General features: G+C 46.9%; 1 protein-coding gene across 8 annotated transcripts in view; it reads right to left on the bottom strand.

Moving 5' to 3' along the window:
• Positions 1–16,560, bottom strand: part of FRMD4B (FERM domain containing 4B) — a 115,489-nt gene that overhangs the window by 47,918 nt on the left and 51,011 nt on the right. For all 8 annotated transcript variants that reach the window (XM_068694497.1, XM_068694499.1, XM_068694500.1 and 5 more), the window contains exons 2-5: positions 9,392–9,457; positions 8,697–8,791; positions 6,654–6,746; positions 3,368–3,452 (exon numbers count right to left, since the gene is read on the bottom strand). In XM_068694497.1, coding sequence (XP_068550598.1) covers positions 3,368–3,452; positions 6,654–6,746; positions 8,697–8,791; positions 9,392–9,457 — 339 coding nt within the window. The remainder of the gene's footprint in view (positions 1–3,367; positions 3,453–6,653; positions 6,747–8,696; positions 8,792–9,391; positions 9,458–16,560) is intronic.

The raw sequence follows: 16,560 nt of genomic DNA, 5'->3' as shown, positions 1-16,560 counted from the left end.
AATCCAACAGAGGAAGTTTATTTTCCAGGTGTGTGAAGCGGTGTTGCATTACACCGTGCAACAGGAGGAAAGTGCCGACGCAGAGGTGGGTTAAGACGGAGCACGTGTGGGGGAACTTCGCAGCTCAGCGCCGGGCAGTTCCCTTTGCTCCGGGTGCAGAGCTCCAGCACTGGTAAAACATGATCTAAAAAAGAAAGAAGATCTACAAAAGGAAAAAAAAAAAAGAGCCCCAGTCCTCAGTACTTGGGGCAAAAGGGGTCTACTCGGCTGCCCAGCTGCTTGCAAGGGATGAGGGCAAGGCAACGGGAACAGAACGAGGTGGGTTGTACAGGATGCACCAGCCTGGCACAGGGCAGCAGAGGCCAGAGGCACAAAGAAGCTCTGAGAGAAGAGCTTGGAGGTGGGTGAGTGGGTGAGGAGCAGAAAGAAATATATTTCTGGCAGCAGAGATTTCATTGTCTACGTTGTCTCTCCCTTGCCAAAGTGACTACAGAATTTGTGAAATGTGCAAGCCCCAGATTCTTCAAACCCTTGTTAGGGAAGTGTGGTAGCCAACTTGCAGAAAGGAGCGAAAAGGATTGCAGGAATCTGGAGGTGAAAGGTGAGGAAGAACAAGAGAGTGGCTGTTCACTGAAGATCACTAAGTCAGCCTTCTCCAGCTTCAAAACTTTAATTCAGCTTTTTATTCCATTATATAAGATATACATTCTGTAAACTATATTAGCATAATAAATATATATCATATGCTATCATTTTTGTTCCTGAATTTTCATTCAGCCCCAAGCAAAACCCCTCTGGAGTAATGCGGGACAGGACAGTCAACACACAATGCCCAGCAGCCTGGACCCAGCAATGCTGGACATCATGAGGACTTTGGAAGTGGCTTTGTGAAGGTAAAAAACATGACGGGCTTTTAAGCAATCTTATTCCTGCAGGCCTTCTCACACCCCAGTATTGCAGCAGCTCTCCTTCCAGCACATTCCCGACCCACACAGAGCAGAGCTTTCAAGCAAGGATGGAGGCTAGGACACAGCCCTGGTCCTGCGCTCTCCCGCACACCCCTGCGCATTGAGGAGCACGGCAGAGCACACGGACTGGGCAGGGGGTACCACTTTTTGGTGCATTGGGGTTTCCTCACTCTGAATGCAGCAAGGAGGAAAAAAAAGCAAAGCTGGGGCAGGTCTGAACTGCCCAAGCTGGATCAACGACTGCGCAGTGCCAGGGAACATTCCTCGCCATCATTAGCGAGCAGCAGCCACTTGCTTCACTGGAGCGAGGGATCTGCATGCAGGGAGCTGATGCTGCACCCCGCAGCAGTGACCAAGGAGGCTGCAGCACCGCACCAGCACGCACACTGCAGTTGGGGTGCTTTGTGCCTCCTTTTGTCCGGATCCCATGGGCTTAAACACAAGAATCTGTCCCATGTGCACATCACGCTGCTTCAACTCTAGAGCGACCTTACGCTTACCGTGTGGGGTAGAAAAATATTTGAAAGAGAATTAATTTGAAGGTTAAAAGCCACTGAACCAAGCAAACGTCTTGAAAGTAAATAAGCTTTAAATAAACAGGTTGAGTCCTACCCACCCACCTGTGTTCCCATTGCTACACATCCCTCCCCGTGCATGTTGGCCATCTCGGTGTACGTAACATGTTCCACATCAGCTGAGGTGTCAGTCAGAGCGCTGCTGGCACGCAAGGACCACGGTGGCACAAGCTGACATGACACACAGAGCACAGCGGGGATGAGTTAAGAGCCCAAGAGAAATAGGGAGAGCTCTGGCCCTGCAGCGTTGGGTGTGCAGGGAGAGAAGGGCTCCCCTGTGGAGTTTGTGCAATGCAGGAGAAAAAACTCTGAGCTCAGAGCTGCAGCACCTCACACCAGCTGCAGTTTCACAGAGCACGTCCTGAGGTGGAGGGGAGGCGGGCAGCAGCAAGGGGTCTCGTCCCCTTCCCACCAGAGGGGACGGCAGGGACAGGGCACACGCAGTCACCACCTCTGAGGCTGTCCCTGCCCAAAACCATCACTGGAAGCAGCTGGGAGGAGGCACGCTGCTGGGGACAGCTGGCACTTGCGTTGCTGCTGGTTAGAGCACACACCCGGAGAGCAATGGGGGAAAATCAAGCAGCCTTCATGCAAACCTCCCTGCTCCCAAAGCCCCGAACTGGACGGGGTGATGCAGCCTGCTTATTGCAGCACTCCGCGCGTGATCAGCGCTTCCCAACTATCAACACTTCATTTCAATAAGACCAAGTTGTGCTGTTTGAATAATATTTATCTGGGCCAGAAGTGACTCTCTATTGGCTTGATGACATATTTATGTCTATGATCAGTGAGGGCGTTTTTCAAGCTTCCCTTTTTACTTCTCTTATGCTTTATGCATCTACATAAAAGCACCACTTGCACCCAAATGTTTTGATGTGCACCTAGTATTTATTCCAATAGCAGACTGTTTCTTGGGGCGGGGGTATTTTCTCCATACCAGGACTAAAACCGGTCCCGTTTTCCAATTCCAAAATCTGTTTTCTTTCCAAACTGCTCCAGTGTTCCCTGGAAGGCTCATTACAGGTTGCCAAGACCCTTCATTAAAAATGGCAAATATGCCAAACGGAGATTTGCTTTTAATGAAACGTAACTAGTGAGGCCCCAAGTTTTTCAAACGTTCTTTAAAACTTGAATATTTTGTGAAAAGGTGCAAGTTTCCTCCACTCTTCCAGAAAGCAATTCCTGCACAAACCACAGTCACAACGTCGCCATTAACTGCTTTGTGTGAAAGCTTTCTGATCCTACCATAAAATAACGAACATTGGATACAGAATGAGAGCTCTCTAAAATAGGAAACATAATAAAGGTGAAAACTTTGGCCTGCTATGCTGAGCTTACACGTAACACTAAATGATTGTTTTCCAAGGAAAGGTTGTAAGAACGGAGTGACCCTTGGACTAATTTAACTAAGGTACAAAATCATGAAACTAGGAACCAGAGCATAGGATCTTCCTCACCTTCCTCCTTAAACATTTACCACGCAGCATGTAGAGGGATATGTCACTCTGGGACAGAGCCTACCTGCAAAGCTACAACCCAGATTTCAAACAACTTAAAAGCTTTCAAGTATTTGAGACATTTAAGCGTGGTGAGCACACAGCAGGGTTGTGAAAACACAACCAAGAAGCCATCATTATCCTTATCCATTTACTTGAAGCATCAGTGTTTAAGTGGAGGAGGAGAGAACGCATGCTGAGATTTTAATGTTTGTAAGATCTAGAAATAGGATGGTGCTCTCAGCAAGTCTGCAGAACCATCCAAGTGGTGTGGGGAGCAATAGAAGGGGATGCACAACAAGGAGCTCCAAAGGATGCCCAGCCTTACCTTGTGCACACAGGACTTGGCGTTCAGGAAGAACAGCTCTACCGTCGTTTTGTCCTTGAGAAAGGAAATGCTTTCAATGTAGAACCTGACAAAAAAAAATAAATAGAGCAAAGTTACTTTCTTGAATAGGTTTCATCTTCCTCCCAAATCATTTGATTTCCTCAGCTTTATGCTCTCCAGCAATAAAACGGTACAGAGGAACTACAAGCTACTGCACTTCATTTCCTGCCTATTAGGAGGGAACAAGCAGAAAATTGAGGGTCAACAGCATGAAGGGAACAAAAAACTCCTTTTGTTCAACGCATCACAGGTAGCTGACGACTTCTGATCTCATTTGCAAACCCTGTTGAGGTTTAAAGCAGCAAACCCCATCCCTCCTATGCAGGCAAAACCACAGAAATGGAAAAGGTAACTTAAAACTGGGTGTTTCAGGTTGGGGAAATGGAAAAATGGAAAGCCAGCACCCCACAAAGCAGTAGCTAATCCCACTGCAACCAACCAGCCTCTGACATTTGAGCAAAAACTTGCCACCAGAACAGATTTATGGTATACAGTTCACATACAAACAAGCGACGTGATGCAGAGGCACAACCAAATAAAGCAATTCCATTACTTGGTTGCTCTGGCCCAGCCAAGGTTGGCAGATGTGTCCTGATTTGTTACACAGCTACGCCAAACATGATGCACACAGCTGGCACTCTGCAAGCCACACACAACTTGTCTGCACACCTCTGACTCACTCAGGGCATCAAACTAAGCAGCGCTGAGACACAGAGATGCAGAGAAAACACGTCTCTAATTTGAGGAGCATGGAACTGCCAACTCAGTTTAAAGAGACAAATTTGTGGGAACATTGTCCTGTCAATCCTTCTTTAGCTTTTTTTAAATCCTTTCAGGATTTAAAAGCAGAAAGCCTGTGCTTCATTATCGTTACAGATTGGATCCAGACTCTCACGCATGATGCTAAAAGAAGGTACACTTCTGTTTGCAGCCAAAGGGCTGGGGCAACCACCACCACCCCAGCAGCACAGCCCCCAGCAGAGCTTGTCAGCTTCCAGCCTGTGATACGAGAGGCCAGGAGGGCTAACACAGACCATGCAGCCTGCCACACTCAGAGACGATCCCTTGCTTTGCACCTGCAGTTTCTTTCAGCCAAGACCATCAGACATAGCTTACTGCTGCCCTCATAAGCAGGGCAGCATCTCCTGCTCTGAAAAGGAGCAGCACCCGGTCAGAGCTGTTAGAGCAGGAGATGGTGGAAGCCCCCAACTTAGGGGAAGCAGTCCTGGGCAGATCTGGGCGCTTCACTTCTTCCGTGGCACAAGCTGAATGCTCTTATCAGTGCAGTGCAGATGGAGAACACCAGAGCAAAGAGATAAGGATGTTCATGGGACAACAGGCATGTTTCAAAACAAAGTATAGTGTTCTCCTTTTATTTCTGATGCTGTCAGCATCCTTTAAACTAGAATGATGTTTTTATAAGTCCTAAACCTGCATCATACAGCCCTTCCGCAGCTGAGTGTACCATATGAAAGATTTACATGACTGAATTGAGTTTATGCAAGCATAAAAATAAGTATCCCCTCTCCAGTCCATGCCCACTCACTCAGACCAAGGGCTGCCCTGCAGCTGCATCCAGCGGGGTCACCTTGTGCACGGCCAGATGTGTGCTGGTGCTCGCTGCCCATCACCTGCACACTGCCTGTCCCTCCCATCCCTGCTGTGCTTCTCCATCCCAGCCTCCAACTGTGCATTTCAGCTGCTCTCATGGGAGTTTGACTAAATAGACTCTGACAAGGCACATGTGCTCACACGAGATAAGCGTCTGGAGCCAACCACCCAAGGCCTGTGACACTGAGCAAAGGCTTGGAGTCACTTATGCAAAGAGTGGTGACAAAATGCAGTGCTGCACATTTTGAATCTGCTGGAATATCTGTTTTTTAACCATAAGATTGTTTTTACATTGCTAATTCTTCCTGTATCTTCCTCCTGCTCTGCACAGGCTTCCTGCTCACTGCCCTCTTCCTTGGCTCCCAATTGCTTCTTTTGCATCTCATCACCCTGGAGCAGTTAAGCTTAAAATTAGCTTTTAGAAGTTGATTGTCCCAGGCCCATTCTTCATGCATTAACTCTTGCCCAGGTCTCTACACACCCCGTCCTGCAGAGGAACATCTTGCAATGGAGAGGGCAAAATTGGACATCACAAGGCAACAACATCAGCTCCAACCACAGAACTGCCAGGAGGTGACAGCTCAGGTGTGAGGTCATGGTAGCCCCCAGTGGGTAAAAGGCACAGAAAGGACCATGTCCAGCCATATATTTCAGTTTTGTAGGTCCTCAAACAGTGAATACTTTGAGGAGACCATCAACCCTTCTAAAATGTTTTTGTTTTTTTTTTTCTCTCCCTTTCCTGAAAAAAGTGGAGAAGGGGGGAGGAAGAGAAGCACTTAACTCCATCACAAATAAGCACATATTCAGCAAAAACAGAGTGCCACTTGGTGGAACCCTTCTCTCCGTGTCTAGAGTGCAGAGGACGTGGCAGGGCAATGGTGCCAACTGACCAAACTGCACAACAGGCTCTGCTTTGGAAGTGCTTCGGTTAATTAAGCACACAAGGCATAAATCTTGATATGGAAAGTGAATGAGGTCAGTCTGCTCTCATTTTCCTCACAAACTAAGGAAAACAAAAATATAAACTCTAACAACACTAAGAATATGACTCTTGGTCTTTTCTGCCAGCACAGCTCTGTCTGTTACAGGCCTGAAAAAAACACATCCTAACCAGCAGAGCTTTGCCAGCAAAAGCCCTAAAGTAACGCAATTACTTTGGCCAAAATCATCCCTTTGCCAGGGATTTTATTTTCTCCTGGGGACTGGTTGAAGCTGTGTGAGCAAAGAAGCCATCAGCAATCCCTTTCAAGTGCTGACAAACCTTAAGTAAACATAAGAACATGAAAATGTGTGCTTGTTTAAACAAACTGCATCAAAATATAGCACTATTAAAGACAAGTCAGACAAAAAAAAAGATTTTAAAGGGGGTGATTTAAACAAACAAAAAGGAACAATGTGCTAGTACCAGTTTGAAAAGTAGCAGGTTCCAAACTACCTGATTTCATAGCTAAATACAAAAGAATGCAGCACTTACCTAGGACTTAGTCACCCTTTAAAAATATCGTATCGGTTTGACATTTATTTCCTATATCACTAATCCATTCCTTTAAACAAAAACCGCTGGAGATAAATGAACCAAGTGGGTACTGTTTTCTCTCTGGAAACAATTACTCACCTAACAGCAAAATACAAAGTTGCTGGACCTGGTTTCTTGGGCAAGTCATGATCCAGGACTCTGTGGTCCAGCTGCAGCCAGACGCTCTGACCTCTGCAAAAACAGATTGAGGGGATGGTTACAAGTAGGAAGGGAAACATAGAAATGTGGTCTTTCCAGTGCACATGTTTACTCCAAGCATTACTTCAAAAACAAAATTGCAAAATTATGCTCTGAAGCAGGCAAACAGTTCAAATTCTTTCCTCTTTCCCTAACTTCAGATGTTGACATAATTCACTTTTGAACATTAGGAAACACTCTTTACAGTTGTATTTTCAGTTGTAGCACAAAAGCCATAATATGGCATCCAGAAAAAGAAGTGGACCCTTCTTTGCTATAAACAGGGCGACTTCCATTGACTCCTTGTGCACAGCAGGGGGATCTGATCAGTAGCAAAGGGTGGCAGTTTGCATGCCTCCAAAACTGGCCTCTTCAAATTGGAAAAAAAAAAAAAAAAAGAAATTGGAAACAAAATAAAAATAAATAAAAAATAATATAAATAATAAAAATAATAAATTAAATCCCCCAAGCCCCAGTAACCTCCCTCATGACCCTGAGGCCTCAGAGCAGCCCAAGAGACTGCTGCTGCCCCCAAATGTTGGGTCTGCCCAGCCACAGAGCATGGGTGCCCTCCAGAGGCCACACGCTCATTCCAAGCCCTGCGCACCCAAGGGAGCCTCTGGAGTCCCACAGGTGGTTTTGGGGAATCCAACAGCTCTTAGCTAATCCCCTGGCAGCAGTTTAAGGGAGCTCGCCACGAGGGAGCGCCAGCAACCAAAGACCTCCAGCAGAACTTTGAGGCAGCTCTTGAAAAAGCCGTGTGTGAACAGCAGTCTGCAGGGATTTATAGAAGAGCTGGAAGGTGTCCTGAAGAGATGAAAAGACAAGGATGTGGCAAAAATATTCAAGATGAGAGCAACTTAATAATACACTGCCACGGTAAGGGGTCCAGAGACGAGTGGCTACTACCACCCCCGTAAGCCCCAGCAGCCAGTGCTGCCTCCTCAGGGTGACCCCAAACTCAGCTCTATGTGGTCTGTAGGTAGAAGCTCCCATGAAAAACACCATAGAAGTGGCAGCAGAGACTAGTATTATTCTCCTTGGACAAGATAAGGTTTATTTTGGGGCAATATTTACGCACAACTCTGTTTCTCCCTCTACCTTCAGCTGTTTTGCACTTTCAGGGAGCTGTCAGGTAACACTGCTGAAGACATCAGCCCCTGGGGAGCTGACACCCTGCTGGGCTGCACCCCGCACACCTGGGAAAGCATTTCGGGGCAATTCTGAGAGATCCATCTAAACAACAGCCGAGATTTCCATCAACCCAGCTGCCTCCATCCAGCAGCAGAAGCAGGTTTCTGGCTGCAGCACCTTGCCCACCCCAGGCAGCCACCACAGAAGCTGTCACGGGGTGCAGCACAGCTCAGGAAGGGAGAGTTGAGCATTTACAACATCTGCTGCTTTTGTAGTTCTTTTTGGCAGGCTGTAGAATAGGTTGGATATCTAAAAGCAATAGGCAAGCAAAAGGAAAAATTATTTACAGGAAGCCTACCTTCATATTTCACAGTTCAGGACATTTGGGTTTAAACAACTCGTTGATAATGCATTGAGACTAATGTGGAAAGCAATACAAGCTATTTGTTTTGAAAATAAATCCAAATCCTTTTTGTTATTATTAAAAGTGCAGAGTGGGGAAGTTGGGGGCGTTCACCTGGGAAATTATTTCTGAATCAGCTTTTTCATCTTGTAAGATGAGCGTGAAAAGTGAAAGTGTCAGGCAGGGATTTTACAAGTGTTTTCCATTTTATGCCAGCCAAATATTTTCCAATTTTTTTTTTCTTCTGTTTGGTACCTTCCTCTTTCATCATCCAAACAGCACAAGCAAAAGGGAGGAAAATCTTTCTTCAAAAAGGCATTTTCCATCACACTGAGCTGCCACAGTGTCTGGGATAGGTTTCACTTTGCAATAAACCACAGCTCTTTAAAATGAATTAGCATACTTACGTATCATCTATAAAAGTTATCCCAAAATATTCCTTTTCTTTCAGGTTGAAGTGTGAGGCCACTAGATCCAGTAACTCGCGAGACAAAAGCTTGGGCTGTTGAAAGATTCAAGACCATTTTATTCATTTCAGTCCAGACCTTTCATTTAAATAATCTTCTCTGCAAACACTGACACAACTGCAGACAGTATGTTGAAAGCATGCCCATTAATTCCACTTCTCTTATTTGCTAGATCTAGTAAGAGATGCAACGTCTTTCTTCAAACAGCATTCACAGCTCAGCCCTGACTGGCACTCCTTAAAAAAAAAAAAGGCATGGAAATCTGGCAAAAAAACTACTGCAAATACTAACAAACTCTATACAAACACTAGTGCAAAAAACTATTACTTTTAATCAATTATAGGACAAATTAGGAGCACACAGATGAAGGTGACAAAGCATTTATAGAGGTCTGGGTGACTTGGGAGCTTAAATCTCCACTTTAACAACCAAACTGGTGGGACTTCAGAGCCCCAACACAACTTTTTCAGTGGAACTTCTGCACGGCTTTAAGATTTCACTGATGGTCACCGTTTTGGTGACACCCCCAGCTCCCTGCAGTGGCAGGGTTACATGGGCACTATCAGAGCAGAATAAAAATCAGTTTGCCCCGGGCCTGGCCACACCACCAGTGCCCAAAACAGAGGGATCTTTACCTGAACCAGCAGCTCCAAGTTCCTGTCATCGAGGAGATGCACCTGGCAGTGCCGGCCCTCTGTCATCTGCAAAGACAGCAACACAGCACCGTCAGGAACAGAAGGATTTGTGACCTCGCTGCTTTGTGTAGGTCCATGTGAGGCTAGGACAGCACACAACGAGCCTGTAACCAGCACTGATCAGGAAACCAACACTGTGCTGGAGCTCAGTGACCTTCTGTGAGGACTTTCTGCTCCAGTGACAAGTGGAGATGACCAAGGACCAAAGCAACCTCCATCCATCCAACCCTGCAGATGGGTCAGCCTCAGTTTGGTCTGCTGACCAGGACCTGGGCTCCAGATTGGAAGGAATCTCCAAGAGCACATTATTGCTCTCCCATAAATAACTTCTCATGAGAAGTAGAAGCTGCTGCTTCCCCAGGATGCTTCCACACGTGCATGTACAGGTCAAGAGAGATGCTTGAACTGCATTAAGCACAGGACGAGGCGTGCAGCCTCTGCTGTTATGCCTGGACTGCTTTGGTTCCCACTTTGTGTCACATTTATCCCTTGCAATCAACATCTCTCTCCTCTTCACAGGAGAAGAATTCAGAAATAGCTGCACATTATTCTGCCCTTTTAATATCTGCCCTTTGAAATATAATACATTTCCACAAAGGCTTTTACATTATTCAAACTCTGTTCTAATTACGGGCTCCGGCCAGCGCAGGCAGAGGACCAGCTGCACGGCTCCGGGGGTGAGAGCTGCTAAAGGAAACCTGGCTTTTGTATTTCTTCTCACAGCCTTAGTGACTCGTGTTCCTGACAGCACCAGCTCCTCACAGACTGTAAATCCTGAGCTCTGAGCAGAGGCTGAGGATTGCTCAGATGGGGGCTCCCCACGGGATTAGGCAGCAAGACGCAGCGGTTCCTGCCCTGTGATGGTGACAAGGACAGTGCTCTGCTGCAGGAGCCAGCCCCGGACAAAACTTGTAAAGACTTAAACAAAAAAAAATTATGAAAATAAAGCCTTCCCTCACCCAATTCCAGTACAACTGAAAAGGAGATTTCCCCTCTCCCCAGCACTGGCCCATTTCAGTGCGCTGCTGCATGCAGCAAGGGCTGCAGCACACTGCCTCTGCTGTAACCAGCCAGCCCCTCTCAGCCGTAAGAGGCTGAATTAACAAAGGTTTATTGTTTGAACTAATTGAGCTCATTTTGAGCAAAACCCATGAGGGAGCCTCTTCCCAAGCAGCATTACAAAAAGATTGGAGATGAATATCTGCAGGCACAGCTCTGTCTTGTGGGGGAAGATGGAGCGAGCTTACTGGTGTCAGTGCCACAGGTGCTCTTTACTAAAAAATTACTAAAAAATAGGGATAGACATATCCCTATAGACATATCCCCCAACAGACATTACTAAAAAATAGGGATATTTATAGATAGCATTGCATTGCTCATGAAAACAGCAGTACTCATAAAAGGACCATTAACAGAGCAAGTCTAAATGGAGAAAATACTTCTCTTTGACTTTCTTGTTCTGCTGTCAGTGTGAATTCGCACAGAAGGGCCAGATGAAGGGTGACCTCAGGCAGTGTGTGCATGCAGGGGTGCAGACCTGAGGCTGCACCACCACGGAGACACCAGCGACAGTCCCATATGAACCACGGCTGCACCCCTGCAAGGAAACACTCCCAGCTTCCTCCTCCGGGGTTTGGAAACAAAACTGCAGCGTCCCCATGCTGGCTCCCAGTGAGCTCCACACGACTTATCCGCCTGCTGCACACACTGTCTGATGTCTTTCAATCCATTACGATCCCATCACGGGTCCACTTGTTACCGAGAGCTGCAGGTTTGCCACTGCACGTGCATAAAGGAGCCGCACGCTGCCGTCAGTTAATCATTTCATCAGTGCACCCTTCAAGGTGCTGCACGTTTCTGGCTCTGACATACTGTTACCAATCTGCCCCTGTTGTGAAGTGTCAGATCCAATAGTGTTTTTAAATCATTCCCCATCTGTTGCTCCGAGATAGCAAAAGGGTTGCCATTATTTAACTGCGAGCTGCTTTAGCTTTTTACCCAGTGAAATCACATTAATCACTTCTGACTGTTTTAATTGCCTCACTTGTCTATTGTTAAGGAAAAAAAGGTTTCTATTATAGCAAACGCATACACAAAGCCTTGTGCTGAGGAGAGAGGAAGGTTGCCTGCAAGATTAAAACATAAAAGAAATACCAGCCACAACCTGTGCTCCTCCTATTCAGCCACCCAAGGTGATCACAATGTACCTTAAAAGTAATTAAACCTCACAACGCCCCTGATGATAGGCAAGATATAATTATCCCTGGTTTTATCGATGAGTAAATGTAAGGACACAGCTTAAGAGTCTGATTTTCAGAAGGGCTGAATATTCACAACTCTGCTTGGAGAAAACCACCGCCTAAATCAGCTTCCCAGTGGGCCAGCAAGCTGAACCAAACCACATTGCTGCTAGGTCCAAGGCAAAGGAGAGGAGAGAGCAGGGAGCTCAAGAGGAAAGCGAAGCCCCTCTTAGCAGTGGCCCACATCGTATACGTAATGCAAAATTACACGCTTACCATGGGACCGGTTTTAAAACAAAATAGTATGTAGTATTCAAAGTCATCGTGGTAGTCTGCATGTAAAAACAAGCCCTAATTTTCTTCCAGCAGCCAATTAAAAAAACATGAAAAACCTCCAACTAATCCAACTCCTGAAATCTCCTCCTGAATCGGTGACTAATGTTTAATACCTGGGACTCCGGGAATCTCATCTTAAAACAACGCACACACAGCTGCTTCCCAGAATACTGGAAAGCTAAATCACAGAATCAAGGAACATCCTGAGTTGGAAGGGACATGCACAGACCATCGAGCACAGCTCCTGGCTCTGCACAGGACCACCCAAAAACCAGACCCCGTGGCTGGGAGCCGTGCCCTAACACCTCTTGAACTCAGGGCTCGGGGCAGTGACCATGTCCCTGGGCAGCCTGTCCCAGTGCCCGACCACCTCTGGGTGCAGACCCTGTTCCTAACCCCCAGCCTGACCCTCCCCTGTCCCAGCTCCATGCGGTCCCCTTGGGTCCTGGCGCTGTCCCCAGAGAGCAGAGCTCAGCGCCTGCCCCTCCGCTCCCTGTGAGGGAGCTGCAGGCCGCCATGAGGCCTCCCCTCGGCCTGCTCTCCTCAGGGCTGAACAAACCCAGCGATCTCAGCACTCCCACACACCTTGCCCTCCAGACCCCTCACAATCTTCATAGCCTTCCTTTGGATGCTCTCAAATAGTTTTATTCTTCTATATGGGCACACCTGACGGCTGGGTGCCTGCTAAGGTGTCTTCTCCACCAGGGCGATGAGGCAGAGCCTCAGGGCAGCACAATGTGGGCACTCCCCACGTCGCACCAGAGCCCCGTCAAGGAGCACAGATCTGCTGGGGTGACCACCAGCTTTGCTTGCAGGCTTCAAATCTTCAGCAGGGTTAACTAGGGAAGACCAAACACCAACCCTCAGGCGCCTCTTGCAGACCCAAGGCTTTAGCAACCAGCGCCGTGGTTCCTGCAGATGTGCAAGAGCTTGCTCCAAAAATCCCCACCCCATTCCCGATGGGGCAAAGTGCACTTCTCCTGCTTACTCTGTATTTACAGCCACAACTGGAAGCAAATCACTCCCAATCACCATCAGGGAGCAACACAAACCCATCCTGCATCAGGAACCTCACCCACATGAGCGGTCGTTTCCAAGCAGCAGCTCCCTCCTCGCATTTTCCAAACTTTGTTCGTACAGGGGGCAGAAGAGAAAGCTTCAGGGGCTATCAGAGCTGAGAGACCAGCTCAGAAGCACAGCACAAACCAGGTATCAGTGGTCTGCTCCTCTCCTGGTGCCTGAAGAAAAGCTGGGGAGCTTCATAAGAAGCATCACGCCACCACAGTATCACAGGATATAAAGGATTTTGGCTCTGGAAGAGTGCCTTCAGCTCAGCAACCAGAATCCCTTAGCTCCTGGAGCTGAAGGACTTGTTTTTAAACTCCCCCAGTGACACGGGTGTGATTATTTCTCTGCAGCACATCCATCTGCCTGGCCAGCTTCCTTGGGCTCCGGAGGAGGCTGGACCTGGTCCTCAGCTCTCCGGGTGCAGGGCTCCTCCTTGCCCGAGCCCCAGTGCCCTGGAAGCCCCTCACAGACACGTTTTCATCTTTAATTCAGAACGCCTCGCTAATCTGAACAATGTAATTGATTTTCTATTTAGCTGGACCAATCAATCATGAGCTGAGCACAGCTGTCTGGCTCAGTTAAGGGGCAGCACAAGCACCCTTGAGATATATATAGGCTCACATCTGTGTTTTCAGCCTATTCTCATTGATTTTGCATTGTCTGTGCAAATGAACAATTTGGTTATATTTTTGCAACACGCACCCAAGTCAGTCTTTTCAGAAGTTATTTTTAAAAGGCTGCTAATATTTAAGCTATTATTTAGCACAGAAAGCAGCAGCATAACATTCATTAAGCATCCCCGTATCATCTCATCCTCAATAGGAAATTAGCAGAGCGATGCAACGCAAACATTGTTTTTGCCAATGTAATGGCAAAGCCATCCTGAGATACAGGGCTGCTGGATTCTTATTGTTTCCCAAAATCACCCAAGCAAGCAATATAAAACTCAAAAAAAAAGGAAAGGAAAAGGAAAGAGAATAAAAACCCCGTCTGATGCAGTATTACTGCAATTCTGCAGCCCCCCCTAACACAGAGGCAGATAGTAGCACTGGGCTTCCACCAAAAAGCTGATTTATTTAAGTGAATATAATGAAGGAGAAACAAGTCTCAGGATCTATGGGGTTATTCCAGGTCTAAGGGTCTCAGGAACAATGGGTTAAAATATCCAGAAAGATTTAGTCTAGCCAGGAGTTCTTACAAAGTGAGAGGAAGAAGTTTTGTTCTGCATTTTTAGGTTTATATTATGTTAATACTGTTCACTTAACAGCAGTCAGTCAAAGAAGAAAAACACATTTTTTCCTCCACCTCACTTGTGACAAAAACTAAGATAAATTCTCCATGTAAAGTAATGGAAGCAAGATTTTCCGAGATGTCAGTCCTTTAAAAAGGGGAAAAAAAAAAGTAAGGCAGAGAGAAAAAGCTTATGTCTTGGCTGCTTAAACCAATTCACTGTAATATCCTGAGCCTGAATGTTTATTTGGGGAAAAAAACACACAGGATATTTACGCTACTTCTCTTCAGCAGTAACATCCTCCGTAGCCCAAGCCAGTTGTTACTTCCAACATTTTTAGACATTCATCTGTGTCATCAAACTCAGAAACAAAAATAAGAAAAAAAGTAATGAGGGTGTAAACAGGAAATCTCCAAAAAAAACTTAGGTCAAAAAAAAAACAGCTGACAGAATACCAGCTCCTGAAGCAGGACATAAACCCCTCTTCCCTTCCTCGTGATAAATCCCTGTGCTTGTGCATGGTTGTCAGTGAGCACCTGGAAAATACCCGGGTATGACAGACAGCAGGGCTTTGCTCCCCACAGCACAGAGCTGTAAGCTCCTCATGGGGCAGCCACATGGAATTAAACTTCACTGCCCAAGCAAGCAGATAAATGCTATGAATGTTTAGGTAAGGAAAACCCCACTGCTGATCCACAGAGGAGAAGAGGGGACCATTTTCACTCAACCATCCTGCACACAAAGCTTTCAGCATCAGTTCTCCAAGAAATCACACTGGTGTGTTAGAGCACAGCTTGCAAAAACTGGATCCCTTGGTCCTGAAACAGACACGGCCCTCAGAGCAGCTTGAGCAGTCCAGGAACTAAAGGAAATCTTACGGGATTGTAAAAAACAAGAACTATTTCCCCCCCAGTTTATGAGATGCCAGCCCTTCAGCACACAGACACAACCTCCCTGAGGTCGGGGACATGGGGGCCCCCCAAATCCTCACCACTTTCTTTATTTGACTGTTGCCCAAGAGGCAGCAGCACTGCTTTGCAGGTGCACGAGTCCAGACTAGAACAAGCCCTGCACTTAGAGGATTTCGTCCCCAAATCCCTACCTGAGCTGCAGTTAACCGGCTATAAAGCCACGCCAGTAATTTCCTGTAAGGGTATTTTTGCCAAACCTTTCTTCTGTAACTCATAAGGCTGTAACAGATTTCAAAGCTTGCTATTGAAGCCCCTACGCTGACCTCAGATTTTCATCAGGATTTAGGTGTTTTTTTTTTTTTATCCTTTTTTTCCCCTCCTTCAGCCATGAAGGCATTCTTGAGCAGATCCTCAGCTGCCTTAAATCAGCGCTGCTTCTCTGACTCGGACACAGCCGGCTTATATCTGGGCTGCAGACACTGCCTGGGAAAAGGAGGGAATAAGATGCAAGAATGTATTGCCCTATAGAGCTGCCCTAACCAGGCACATCCCAGGAAAATACAAGCAAAGGGCTGTCCCGCTGGAAGGAAGGGGCCTGTGTGCTGCTGAGGGGGAAAGCAGGGAAGAAGTTGTGAGTTGTAACGCTTTATAAATGACCTCAGAGTTCCCTAGGGTGTTTACTGGGAGAACAAAATCTCACCGTGGTCCAGCGCTCAGGGTCACAAGAAGCTTTCAGGAAAAAAAAAAGAAAAAAAAAAAAAAAAAAACAGAAAAATAACAAACAAGGATTTGGTTTTATACCAGCATTCCTATGAAAACTTTGTAAAGGATCCAAAAAATGCCTGAAACGTGCCTCTCGCCGGCCTTTCTGCAGGCCGTGGCTGTGGGTAGGAGCCCATGGGTGGGAGATGGGCAGGGGTGGAAAAGCACCGAGGGGTAGGTCTGGGAAGTGACACACACCCTGCCTTGCTGCTGCCCCTCTAAGCAGGCAGGGTTTGGGGCTGAACACGCCGGTCCCCTCCCAGCCTGATCCCTTTGAAGGGCACAGTTTCTGCAGCCGTGCAGGGAGCAGCACGCGGCTCCAGACACGCTGCCTCCCCTGTCCCATCTCCAGGCTGTTACCAAGCCTTTGGCTGAAGTCCTGGCCCCAGGGTAGTCGATGAACTTTGGTGTTAACTGCAACAGGGCCAGCATTTTGCCTTAAATCATTTGCTATCTTGCCATTAACCTCAACAGAAGCCAGGATCTGCTTTACGTTAAATAGCTGGCAACGCACTGAGGTGGCTGGCTACATCTTTCACCCTTCGTGCTACAAGCAAGACA

This window comes from Anas acuta, chromosome 11 (assembly GCF_963932015.1).
Source record: "Anas acuta chromosome 11, bAnaAcu1.1, whole genome shotgun sequence".
Classification (NCBI taxonomy): Eukaryota; Metazoa; Chordata; class Aves; order Anseriformes; family Anatidae; genus Anas; species Anas acuta.
This window is presented reverse-complemented; position numbering and strand designations above follow the sequence as displayed.